The sequence below is a fragment of the Anomaloglossus baeobatrachus genome, chromosome 12, assembly GCF_048569485.1.
Source record: "Anomaloglossus baeobatrachus isolate aAnoBae1 chromosome 12, aAnoBae1.hap1, whole genome shotgun sequence".
NCBI lineage: Eukaryota > Metazoa > Chordata > Amphibia > Anura > Aromobatidae > Anomaloglossus > Anomaloglossus baeobatrachus.
The window spans coordinates 97,429,051-97,442,154 of NC_134364.1; the positions used below are offsets into that span (position 1 = coordinate 97,429,051).

Sequence of the window (13,104 nt, forward strand, 5' to 3'; positions counted from 1 at the left end):
TGAAAGGAATCTGCTGGATATGGAGCTGAGTATCGTCAGGGACAGGACCCTGCTTCATCAAGGTACTCTGTGTCCCCATACAGACGCAGACACACTGCAGCATTGCTGGGTGTGTTAGTGCGCCGGGGACAACAGCGCGCACGCTTGTGCCACTGCTCACTACAGCTCTGCTGAGTGAGTATATGTATTGAGAACTGCCGCGCCGGCCGCTGCTGTCAGTTTGCTGCGGCGCGGCTGGGACTTGTGGTGCGCCGGGGACTTCCGCGCTGGCCGTGCATGTATGACGGCCGCGCTTATTACTCGAGTCCCCGGCTTTTGCGGCCTAGTTTCGTTTCGTTCCCGCCCCCAGGCCTGCCAGTCAGGGGAAGGGCGGGACGCTGTACAGAATGTCAGCGCAGAGGGCTGGAGTCTACTTTACATACTCCAGCCCTCACACTGGGCACAGTGGGACGCCAGTTTCCCGCACTTTGTCTGAGGCACGCCCACGGTCCGCCCCTCTTCACAGAACGCCGGCAGCCATTCCTGTGTGCAAGTCTGAGCTGGAGAGGGGAGACAAGTTCTGGGAGACCCAGACACGGGATTCTGGCGACCACACACCCGCGTTTGAGCGGGCGGTAAGCGGCACCTCTGGTGCTGAACCCACTAGTGCCGAAGTGTACATTTGTATTTTTATGCTTGCATACTATACATTGCACTGTACGGTCGCTGGTGATTCTTGGCTATATACCCTCCTAGATTGCTCAGAGGAGACAACAGCATGTCATCCGCAAAAAGCAAGGGTGCCAAGGCACAGGCTTTCTATGCTGCTTGCACCGCATGTGAGGCTTCTCTACCGGCAGGTTCCACTGACCCCCACTGTGTGCAGTGCTCGGCCCCTGTGGCAACTGCTCGGCCGGGGCCTCTGCTAGAGGTGACCCAGGGAGAACCACCTGTGAATACTGTCCAGGTGACGGGGACAGAGTTTGCAGTTTTTGCTGATAGATTGTCTGTGACTATGACTAGAATTCTAGAAACGTTGCAGTCTAGACCAGTATCTCAGACCATGGGCACTGTGGAATCATTGCTCCCTGGTCCCCCTCAGTTGGAACAGCTCCGGGCTCCGGGGGTGTCCCATGCATCCCAGGGTGAAGGCTCTGACACGGACGACAGTCCCAGACAGCCTAAGCGAGCTCGCTATGAGCGGCCCTCGACTTCATCACACTGGTCAGGGTCCCAGCAGGAAGGCTCTCTGTGTGATGAGACGGAGATAGCTGATCAGGATTCTGATCCTGAGACCGCTCTCAACTTGGATACCCCGGATGGTGACGCCATAGTGAATGATCTGATAGCGTCCATCAATAGAATGTTGGATATTTCTCCCCCAGCTCCTCCGGTGGAGGAATCAGCTTCACAGCAGGAGAAATTCCATTTCAGATATCCCAAGCGTAAATTAAGTTCTTTTCTGGACCACTCTGACTTTAGAGAGGCAGTCCAGAAACACCACGCTTATCCAGATAAACGTTTCTCCAAACGGCTTAAGGACACACGTTATCCCTTTCCTCCTGACGTGGTCAAAGGCTGGACCCAGTGTCCCAAGGTGGATCCCCCAATCTCCAGGCTTGCGGCTAGATCCATAGTTGCAGTGGAAGATGGGGCTGCACTTAAAGATGCCACTGACAGACAGATGGAGCTCTGGTTGAAATCCATCTATGAAGCTATCGGCGCGTCGTTTGCTCCAGCATTCGCTGCCGTATGGGCACTCCAAGCTATTTCAGCTGGTCTTACACAGGTTGACACGGTCACACGTACATCTGTGCCGCAGGTGGCATCCTTAAACCTCTCAAATGTCTGCATTTGCGTCTTACGCGATTAATGCTGTCCTGGACTCTACAAGCCGTACGGCAGTGGCGTCCGCCAACTCCGTGGTTTTACGCAGAGCCTTGTGGTTAAGGGAATGGAAGGCAGATTCTGCTTCCAAAAAGTGCTTAACCAGTTTGCCATTCTCTGGTGACCGACTGTTTGGTGAGCGTTTGGATGAGATCATTAAACAGTCCAAGGGTAAGGATTCATCCTTACCTCAGCCCAGACAAACCAAACCCCAGCAGAGGAGGGGACAGTCGGGGTTTCGGTCCTTTCGAGGCTCGGGCAGGTCCCAATTCTCCTCGTCCAAAAGGACTAAAAAGGATCAGAGGAACTCAGATTCTTGGCGGGCTCAGTCACGCCCTAAAAAGACAGCCGGAAGACCCGCTACCAAGGCGGCTTCCTCATGACTTTCGGCCTCCTCTCTCCGCATCCTCGGTCGGTGGCAGGCTCTCCCGCTTTGGCGACATTTGGCTGCCACAGGTCCAAGACCGTTGGGTGAGAGACATTCTGTCCCACGGGTACAGGATAGAGTTCAGTTCTCGTCCTCCAACTCGATTCTTCAGAACGTCTCCGCCTCCCGACCGAGCCGATGCTCTTCTGCAGGCGGTGTGCACTCTAAAGGCAGAAGGTGTGGTGATCCCTGTTCCTCTTCAGGAGCAAGGTCGCGGTTTTTACTCCAATTTGTTTGTGGTGCCAAAAAAGGACGGATCCTTCCGTCCCGTTCTGGACCTAAAACTTCTCAACAAGTACGTAAAAACCAGACGGTTCCGGATGGAATCCCTCCGCTCCGTCATCGCCTCAGTGTCTCAAGGAGATTTCCTAGCATCAATAGACATCAAGGATGCTTATCTCCACGTGCCGATTGCTCCAGAGCATCAGCGTTTTCTACGCTTCGTTATAGGAAGCGAACACCTTCAGTTCGTAGCTCTGCCTTTCGGTCTGGCGACAGCCCCACGGGCCTTTACCAAGGTCATGGCAGCAGTAGTAGCAGTCCTGCACTCTCAGGGACACTCTGTGATCCCTTACTTAGACGATCTGCTTGTCAAGGCTCCCTCTCAAGAGGCATGCCAACACAGCCTGAACGTTGCGCTGGAGACTCTCCAGAGTTTCGGGTGGATCATCAACTTTTCCAAGTCAAATCTGACCCCGACCCAATCGCTAACATATCTTGGCATGGAGTTTCATACTCTCTCAGCGATAGTGAAGCTTCCGCTGGACAAACAGCGTTCACTACAGACAGGGGTGCGATCTCTCCTTCAAGACCAGTCACACCCCTTGAGACGCCTCATGCACTTCCTAGAGAAGATGGTAGCAGCAATGGAGGCAGTCCCTTTCGCGCAGTTTCATCTGCGTCCACTACAATGGGACATTCTCCGCCAATGGGACGGGAAGTCGACGTCCCTCAACAGGAACGTCTCCCTTTCTCAGGCGGCCAAGGAATCTCTTCAGTGGTGGCTTCTTCCCACCTCATTGTCAAAGGGAAAGTCCTTCCTACCCCCATCCTGGGCGGTGGTCACGACGGACGCGAGTCTGTCAGGGTGGGGAGCGGTTTTTCTCCACCACAGGACTCAGGGTACGTGGACTCAGCCAGAGTCCTCCCTTCAGATCAATGTTCTGGAAATCAGGGCAGTGTATCTTGCCCTACAAGCCTTACAGCAGTGGCTGGAAGGCAAGCAGATCCGAATTCAGTCGGACAACTCCACAGCGGTGGCATACATCAACCACCAAGGAGGAACACGCAGTCGGCAAGCCTTCCAGGAAGTCCGGCGGATTCTGACGTGGGTGGAAAACACGGCATCCACCATATCCGCAGTTCACATCCCAGGCGTGGACAACTGGGAAGCAGATTTTCTCAGTCGCCAGGGTATGGACGCAGGGGAATGGTCTCTTCACCCGGACGTGTTTCAGGAGATCTGTCGCCGCTGGGGGATGCCGGACGTCGACCTAATGGCGTCCCGGCACAACAACAAGGTCCCAGCTTTCATGGCGCGGTCTCACGATCACCGAGCTCTGGCGGCGGACGCCTTAGTTCAGGATTAGTCGCAGTTCCGGCTACCTTATGTGTTCCCACCTCTGGCACTGTTGCCCAGAGTGCTGCGCAAGATCAGGTCCGACTGCTGCCGCGCCATCCTCGTCGCTCCAGACTGGCCGAGGAGGTCGTGGTACCCGGATCTGTGGCACCTCGCGGTAGGCCAACCGTGGGCGCTACCAGACCGACCAGACTTGCTGTCTCAAGGGCCGTTTTTCCATCGGAATTCTGCGGCCCTGAACCTGACTGTGTGGCCATTGAGTCCTGGATCCTAGCGTATTCAGGGTTATCTCAAGAGGTCATTGCCACCATGAGACAGGCTAGAAAACCAACCTCCGCCAAGATCTACCACAGGACGTGGAAGATATTCTTATCTTGGTGTTCTGCTCAGGGATTTTCTCCCTGGCCATTTGCATTGCCTACTTTTCTTTCCTTCCTACAATCCGGTTTGGAAAAAGGTTTGTCGCTAGGCTCCCTTAAAGGACAAGTCTCAGCGCTATCTGTATTTTTTCAGAAGCGCCTAGCACGACTTCCTCAGGTACGCACGTTCCTGCAAGGGGTTTGTCATATCGTCCCTCCTTACAAGCGGCCGTTAGAACCCTGTTCAGATCCCAGGGCTCTAATTGCTCTCCAGAAGCCGCCTTTCGAGCCTATGAGGGATGTTTCCCTTTCTCGCCTTTCACAGAAAGTGACTTTTCTTGTAGCGGTCACCTCTCTTCGGAGAGTGTCCGAGCTAGCAGCGCTGTCATGCAAATCTCCCTTCCTGGTGATTCACCAGGACAAGGTGGTTCTGCGCCCGATTCCGGAGTTTCTCCCTAAGGTGGTATCCCCCTTTCATCTCAATCAGGATATCTCCTTACCTTCTTTGTGTCCTCATCCAGTTCATCAATGTGAAAAGGATTTGCATTTGTTGGATCTAGTGAGAGCACTCAGAATCTACATTTCCCGCACGGCGCCCCTGCGCCGATCGGATGCACTCTTTGTCCTTGTCGCTGGTCAGCGTAAAGGGTCGCAAGCTTCCAAATCCACCTTGGCTCGGTGGATCAAGGAACCAATTCTTGAAGCCTACCGTTCTGCTGGGCTTCCGGTTCCCTCAGGGCTGAAGGCCCATTCTACCAGAGCCGTGGGTGCGTCCTGGGCATTACGGCACCAGGCTACAGCTCAGCAGGTGTGCCAGGCGGCTACCTGGTCGAGTCTGCACACTTTCACCAAGCATTATCAGGTGCATACCTACGCTTCGGCGGACGCCAGCCTAGGTAGACAAGTCCTTCAGGCGGCGGTTGCCCACCTGTAGGAAAGGACTGTTTTACGGTCCTGTCACGAGGTGTTATTTTACCCACCCAGGGACTGCTTTTGGACGTCCCAATTGTATGGGTCTCCCAATGGAGCGACAAAGAAGAAGGGAATTTTGTTTACTTACCGTAAATTCCTTTTCTTCTAGCTCCAATTGGGAGACCCAGCACCCGCCCTGTTTTCTTAGGGATTTTTGTTTTTTCGGGTACACATGTTGTTCATGTTGAATGGTTCAGTTCTCCGATGTTTCTTCGGATTGAATTGTTTTTAAACCAGTTATTGGCTTTCCTCCTTCTTGCTTTTGCACTAAAACTGAGGAGCCCGTGATCCCACGGGGGGTGTATAGGCAGAAGGGGAGGGGCCTTACACTTTTAAGTGTAATGCTTTGTGTGGCCTCCGGAGGCAGTAGCTATACACCCAATTGTCTGGGTCTCCCAATTGGAGCTAGAAGAAAAGGAATTTACGGTAAGTAAACAAAATTCCCTTCTTTTCTAAAGTTCTCTTTATCTATGCTAGTGTATACAGGGCCGGTTAGGCAATGATTAGCATTATACACTCAGAACTGCTCGTGGTTCTGGGTGCATATTGGACCTGACCGGTTCCCTTTAAATTATCTCAGTGTGGTAAGCAATGCCTGATGTATTATATAGATTTGAATCATTCTATTGTTAATTGATGGGAAAACCTTAGTGGGAGATTCTAGAACCTCCTCCTGCATGTAGGGACCCCTTTTGTTTGTTTATTGATTGGCACAGTGGTCAGACCCAAACGCAGCTGTTAAGATCTGTGAGCGAAATACTCCTTCTATGCCATTGGCACTCCAAATTAGTAAGTTTTGTTTTACGAGTGCGAGGGAAATCATTGCAGCTCACGCGGTTTGTGGCGTACTGAAATTTTCTGCTTTGTTACATCATGTGACCAGTTTATATAGTATCCCAAACAAAGAAATAACTCCTCAGAACTATGTATCAATAAGAGCTGCAGGGGTGTGCATAGAAAGGTGAAACGTCTCCACCTATCAGTGTTAGCTGAGCCCTGTGATGTCCTCATTTAGTTATAAGACAAGATGGTTTTTATAAGAACAAAATGGATTGTATTCCCTCACAGATCCCATGACTGTGTTAATAGAGCAAGTCTTCTCCATTTAACTGCTTTAGATGCTCTGATGGCTAATGACCGTAGCATCAAAGGGGGTTAAATAGTCAGGATTGGAGGTAACGTTTGAACCTGGCTTATGCAGTCGCAGGGTATGAGCACCTTTTAACTGCTTAGATGACCACAGCATCTAGAGGTTTAAATGGGCCAGGATCAGATACAGCATAGCATCTGCATTATGTCCCTTTAATTCAACGTGCAATCGTTTCCTTGTCCCAGTCCACGCCAGAAACCCCCCTCTCAGCACCCTGCGGAAATTTGCCCACTTACTGGAGCAGAGCGAGCGAGATTTTTGGGAGGAGCAGGAGGTGATGAAGCTGCGGGAGGAGTTGGTGAAGAAAATCCGATCGAACCAACGGCTGGAGAACGACCTAAATACTATGGATATAAAGATCGGTCTCCTGGTGAAGAACAGGATCACCCTGCAGGTACTGACACCCCCGGGTCCAGTTATCAGACCCCCAATAGTGTTTTCTTATTTAAAGTAACCGTTGTTATCCGTTGCGCAGGAAGTTGTCTCTCACTGTAAGAAACTCACAAAGAAAAACAAGGAGCAGCTGTCGGACCTGATGGCCATCGATAAGCAGAAAGGGTTGAAGTCTCTAAGCAAAGAGAAGCGGCAAAAGCTGGAGGCTTATCAGCACCTGTTCTACCTGTTACAGGTGAGACCCCAATTGACCCCTAATACTGGGCTGTGGAAGCAGAAATGTCTAACCTCTCGTATAAAAACGTGTTCTCAGACAAACCCGGAGTACATGGCCAGGCTGATCTTCCAGATGCCTCAGAACAAATCTACCAAATTCATGGAGTCGGTAACCTTCACGCTCTACAACTACGCCTCTAATCGGCGGGAAGCCTACCTGCTCCTTAGTCTCTTCCGGACTGCCCTGCAGGAGGAAATAACGTGAGTTCTCCTATAGGGACCCATGCACCAGCAGCGTATGTCACTTCCATTAATTAATATGTATCTACCCCTTCACCTTGACGGCAGGTCTAAAGTGGACAGGATCCAAGACATCATAACTGGGAACCCGACGGTCATCCGCTTGCTGGTCAGCTTTTATCGCAGCGCCCGTGGCCAGAACGCCCTGCGCCAGATCCTGGGCAACGTGGTGAAGGAGGTTTTGCAGGACAAAACCATAAATATTCGCATCAACCCAGTCGAAATCTATAAGAGCTGGGTGAACCAAGTAGAGTCTCAGACTGGAAAAAAGAGGTACACAGTGGATGGCATAAAGGTTGAAGGCATATTTGACATTTAAAGGGACTCTGCAGGACGTTAGGATTGGTCAATCATAGATAAGAAGCTTTAACTGCTTAGATGCTGTAGCAGGGTATGACCATAGCATCTAAGGGGGTTAAATAGTCAGGATCAGAGCGAACGCTGATCCTGGCTCCTGCAGTCACAGGGAATGAGTACTTTTAACTGTTTAAATGCTATAGTCACTAATGATCACAGCATCAAGGGGGGTTAAATAGTCAGGATCAGAGCGAACGCTGATCCTGGCTTCTGCAGTCACAGGGAATGAGTACTTTTAACTGCTTAAATGCTATAGTCACTAATGATCACAGCATCAAGGGGGGTTAAATAGTCAGTATCAGAGCGAACGCTGATCCTGGCGTCTGCAGTCACAGGGAATGAGTTACTTTTAACTGCTTAAATGCTATAGTCACTAATGATCACCATATCTAAAGGTGTTAAACAATCAGAGCAGGGTATCAGCGTCTGAGTCTGCGCCATCACTGGGATTATACATGTATACCAGTTTGCATGAATGGGCTTTAGGAAAAGATCTGGCTCTCAAAGTCTTCATTAATTGAACTGCTCTGTGTCGTTCTACCTTTCAGCACGCTCCCCTACGACGTCACTCCGGAGCAGGCGCTCACTCACTCGGAGGTACAGAGGCGTCTCGATATCTCTGTCCGGAACCTCATCGCTGTGACCGACAGGTTTTTCTCCACCATCTTTGCCAACGTTGACCAGATACCGTAAGTATTAGGTTAGATATGAGCTCAACAGTCGACGCCATGAGGCTCATGTTCCCTAATTTTATAAATACATAATGATCCTCTTCTTCATAAGGTATGGCATGCGTTATGTCGGGAAAGTGCTGAAGAACTCGCTGAGTCAAAAATTCCCAAGAGCCAGAGAAGAGGAGATCCATAAAGTGAGTTTTAACTTTCGTTTTTCTATATTTGCCTTTGACTGCCGGTGACATGCACCGAGCGCAGCCTCAAGTCTCTCCTATGCGTTACACCAGCATTTTTGTTTTGACGTATCTATATACATTTTTGTGACTGTTATTTCTAATCTGTAGATCGTGGGTAACTTACTCTACTACCGCTTTATGAACCCGGCTGTGGTGGCCCCTGACTCGTTCGACATAGTGGACATGTCAGCGGGCGGCACTATTCACCCAGATCAAAGACGGACATTGGGCTCCATCGCCAAGCTTCTGCAGCACGCAGCCGCCAACAAGATGTTTGAAGATTCCCACTTGGGACTGGTGAACCAGTATCTGGCAGAGATGCACTGGAAGTTCAGGTGAGTCTTGGCCGCCTCTTGATATCACCAAGGTTCCTGCTCGGACTGATGAAAAGTGTCTATTCTTTCCCTACAGGAAGTTTATCCTCACCGCTTGTAATGTCCCCGAGCCGGAGGAGCGATTCAGTGTAGACGAGTACTCGGAGATGGTCAACACCATTAAACCTGTTATATACATAACGGTCGGGGAACTGATAGACACACACCAGGTAAGGGATTGTATGGCTAGCACATTGGCTTGGTGGCCGCCCTTGCTTGCGGTGATGTGATTACATCTTTGTTTCTTACATTTCCAGTTGTTGCTAGAGCACCAAGATGCCATTGCACCGGATCACAGAGATCCCATACATGAACTCCTTGAGGACCTCGGAGAACTTCCTACAGTCCAGTCCTTGATCGGTATGTTACATCATATAGAAAGTTGGATGAAAGTGACCATCCACTATTAGAGAAAGATTTAAAGATTTGGTAGAAACTCCCCCCAACCCCCCATTTTTCACCGCTCAAAGTGCCACCGCTGGTTATCTGGTAATGAAATCGGAAATGCTGAAAACTTAATTACTTCTACACTATATGGCTTGATTGACATCCGTGAGAAGAAGAACTCTCTTCACAAACCCTATCTTTAAGGACGGCAATCCAAATATATACAGCAAGACTGTGTGAGCAGCTTATCTTGACTCTGCAGCATCTCCAACTTCTAGAATCTATTCAATTTCAAGTGGGCTTAAAATTTTATTTTTAACAAAAGGATGTATAAACTGGGGCAACTGATGTCTCCAAAGTTGTCCTCAGTAACCCCCTTTCAGGTGTCATTTTTGCTAAAATTGAAGCCCGCTTCCACTATATACTAATCGTGTCTATGTATCGCCCCTGCAGCGGTCGAATTGCTCGGATCCGGGTGTCACTGCTCGTGACTTGAGGGTCTCCGGACCTGGGGGTGCGGGGTCACTCTAAAACGTGATGGGGTCTATTTACAGAGGAGTATTAGATAGTTTGAGACGCCACCCGTGGTGTGCGGTAATAGGGAGTACCGCCGCTGCCGTTAGGAGTACCCGGGGTGATGGAGCAGGGCAGCCAGATGACGTTACCCTCCACAGGTAGGGGAAGGCCCCGGGAATCTGGGGGGTTGCAGGGGAGCGCAGGCTCGCTGGGGCAAGGGGTGATCAGTTACTCACTCAGAAGGAAAGCAGACGTTGACAACGTAGTAAACAAAGTCTCTGGGTGCCGCTGCTCTCTTGGGGGAGCTCGTCCGGGTTCCGTCCCCTGCAGCACTGCCTGATGGTCCAGAGCCTGCCTCCGTGCACAGATTTTAGTAGTCCAAGTGGCCCATAAGCTTGAAGTTGTCCGGGCCCCGCTCCCCACTTTTTGGTGTGAAGGAGCTGTGCTCTCAGGAGCTCACGCTTGGGATTTCAGTGGGCTGCTTTGGTTGGAAAGCCCTATCCCCCTCGTTGCGCTAGTGCCCCCGATCTCTGAGCTTTGTGGGGACAGTCCATAAAGGCCCTATCCTCCGCAGGTTAATTGCCGGGTTGCTTGAAGCTACTCCCCGACCTAGGATCCAGTACCCCGACATGCTTTCGGTCCCAGACCGGCTATTGTACTGCTGCTGACTGTCCTCCTAGACTAAGCCAGGCACCCAGTCCCAATATCCCGCAACCGGGTCTCCGACTCCTCCGGGTCCAGACCACCGTCTGCAACCCAATCTACTCCCCTTGGAGCTCAAACTCCCAGCTTCCCTCTAGCTCTTCACTGCTCGATGGCTAACAGTCCACTGACTTGTCACCTCCCTGCCTTACCCCTAGGTGGGCGGCCCTATTCCAGCTTAGCAGCCCACTGGTGTGCCTGACAGGGTGTGGTGCAAGGTGTGATTGGGATTTTGGATGCTGATGGAGGCAGTGCTGCAAGTTGGGAACCCGAAACCAAGAGGGGTTGAGCCTGCACTAATAGATAAAGAGCGTGCAGTACCTGGTGACGACCTGACTAGTCCAGGGGCATCACATCTATCCAGTCGAAAAGATAAAGATGCTGCAGAGTCAAGATAGCCATCTATTCTTTATTTTCCTTTATATACAGTACCTTAAGGACATTGCTTGTGGTGATGTTCCTTGTCCCCTGGGATGTCACTCGGCCCATATAGTGCAGAAACAGGATGTGGCCGGCTTATCTTGACTTGGCAGTGTTTCCATCTTCTTGACTAGATAATGTAGAAGTATTTCTTTGGCGCTCCATTGGGAGACCCAGACAATTGGGTGTATAGCTACTGCCTCCGGAGGCCACACAAAGTATTACACTTAAAAGTGTAAGGCCCCTCCCCTTCTGCCTATACACCCCCCGTGGGATCACGGGCTCCTCAGTTTTCAAGCTTTGTGCGAAGGAGGTCAGACATCCACGCATAGCTCCACTGTTTAGTCAGCAGCAGCTGCTGACTATGTCGGATGGAAGAAAAGAGGACCCATACTAGGGCCCCCAGCATGCTCCCTTCTCACCCCACTTTTGTCGGCGGTGTTTGTTAAAGTTGAGGTACCCATTGCGGGTACAGAGGCTGGAGCCCACATGCTGCATCCTTCCCCATCCCCCTCAGGGCTCTGGGTGAAGTGGGATTTACCGGTCTCCAGGCACAGAGACCGGGCTCCATCCACAGCCCCTGGGGAATCTGCTGGATATGGAGCTGAGTATCGTCAGGGACAGGGCCCTGCTACGTCAAGGTACTCTGTGTCCCCGTACAGACCGCGCGCACACTGCAGCATTGCTGGGTGTGTTAGTGCGCCGGGGACAATAGCGCTGCGCGCTTGTGCCACACTTCCACAGCTTGCTGAGGGAGTTAGTGTGTTGGGAACTGCCGCGCCGGCCCCTGCTGACAGTTTTTGCTGCGGCGCGGCTGGGACTTGTGGTGCGCCGGGGACTTCCGCGCTGGCCGTGCATATTTGTCGGCCGCGTTTTTTACTAGAGTCCCCGCCTTTTGCGGCCTAGTTCCGTTTCGTTCCCGCCCCCAGGCCTGCCAGTCAGGGGAAGGGCGGGACGCTGTACAGAACGTCAGCGCCGAGGGCTGGAATCTGTTTTACATACTCCAGCCCTCACATTGAGCACAGTGGGAAGCCAGTTTCCCGCACTTTGTCTGAGGCACGCCCACGGTCCGCCCCTCTTCACAGAACGCCGGCAGCCATTCCTGTGTGCAGGCTGAGCTGGAAAGGGGAGACAAGTTCTGGGAGACCCAGGCACGGGATTCTGGCGACTACACACCCGCTTTTAGCGGGCGGTAAGCGGCACCTCCGGTGCTGACCCCACTAGTGACGAAGTGTTCAATTGTATTTTTATGCTTGCATGCTATACATTGCACTAAACGGTCGCTGGTGATTCTTGGCTATATACCCTCCTAGATTGCTCTGTGGAGAATACAGCATGTCGTCCGCAAAAAACAGGGGTGCCAAGGCACAGGCTTTCTATGCTGCTTGCACCGCTTGTGAGGCTGTTCTACCGGCAGGTTTCACTGACCCCCATTGTGTGCAGTGTTCGGCCCCTGTGCCCCCTGCTCGGCCGGGGCCTCTGCTGGAGGTGTCCCAGAGAGATCCACCTGTGAATACTGTCCAGGTGACGGGGACAGAGTTTGCAATTTTTGCGGATCGATTATCTGTGACTATGTCTCAGATTCTAGAAACTTTGCAGTCTAGACCAGTAACTCAGACCATGGGCACTGTTGATTCATTGCTCCCTGGTCCCCCTCAGTTGGAACAGCTCCGGGCTCCGGGGGTGTCCCATGCATCCCAGGGTGATGGCTCTGACACGGACGACAGTCCCAGACAGCCTAAACGAGCTCGCTATGAGCGGCCCTCGACTTCATCACACTGGTCAGGGTCACAGCAGGAGGACTCTTTGTATGATGAGGCGGAGGTAGCTGATCAGGATTCTGATCCTGAGACCGCTCTCAATTTGGATACACCAGATGGTGATGCCATAGTGAACGATCTTATCGCGTCCATCAATAAAATGTTGGATATTTCTCCCCCAGCTCCTCCAGTGGAGGAGTCAGCTTCACAGCAGGAGAAATTCCATTTCAGGTATCCCAAGCGTAAATTAAGTACTTTTCTGGACCATTCTGACTTTAGAGAGTCAGTCCAGAAACACCACGCTTATCCAGATAAGCGTTTCTCCAAACGGCTTAAGGATACACGTTATCCCTTTCCTCCTGACGTGGTCAAGAGCTGGACCCAGTGTCCCAAGGTGGATCCCCCTATCTCCAGGC

At 51.6% G+C, this 13,104-nt stretch overlaps 1 protein-coding gene across 1 annotated transcript in view; it reads left to right on the forward strand.

The window, feature by feature from the left end:
* Positions 1 to 13,104, forward strand: part of IQGAP3 (IQ motif containing GTPase activating protein 3) — an 83,317-nt gene that overhangs the window by 25,193 nt on the left and 45,020 nt on the right. The window contains exons 23-31 of the mRNA XM_075330277.1: positions 6,539 to 6,747; positions 6,829 to 6,981; positions 7,060 to 7,223; positions 7,311 to 7,535; positions 8,168 to 8,308; positions 8,403 to 8,487; positions 8,638 to 8,864; positions 8,941 to 9,073; positions 9,161 to 9,263. Of these exons, the coding sequence (XP_075186392.1) occupies positions 6,539 to 6,747; positions 6,829 to 6,981; positions 7,060 to 7,223; positions 7,311 to 7,535; positions 8,168 to 8,308; positions 8,403 to 8,487; positions 8,638 to 8,864; positions 8,941 to 9,073; positions 9,161 to 9,263 (1,440 nt within the window). The remainder of the gene's footprint in view (positions 1 to 6,538; positions 6,748 to 6,828; positions 6,982 to 7,059; positions 7,224 to 7,310; positions 7,536 to 8,167; positions 8,309 to 8,402; positions 8,488 to 8,637; positions 8,865 to 8,940; positions 9,074 to 9,160; positions 9,264 to 13,104) is intronic.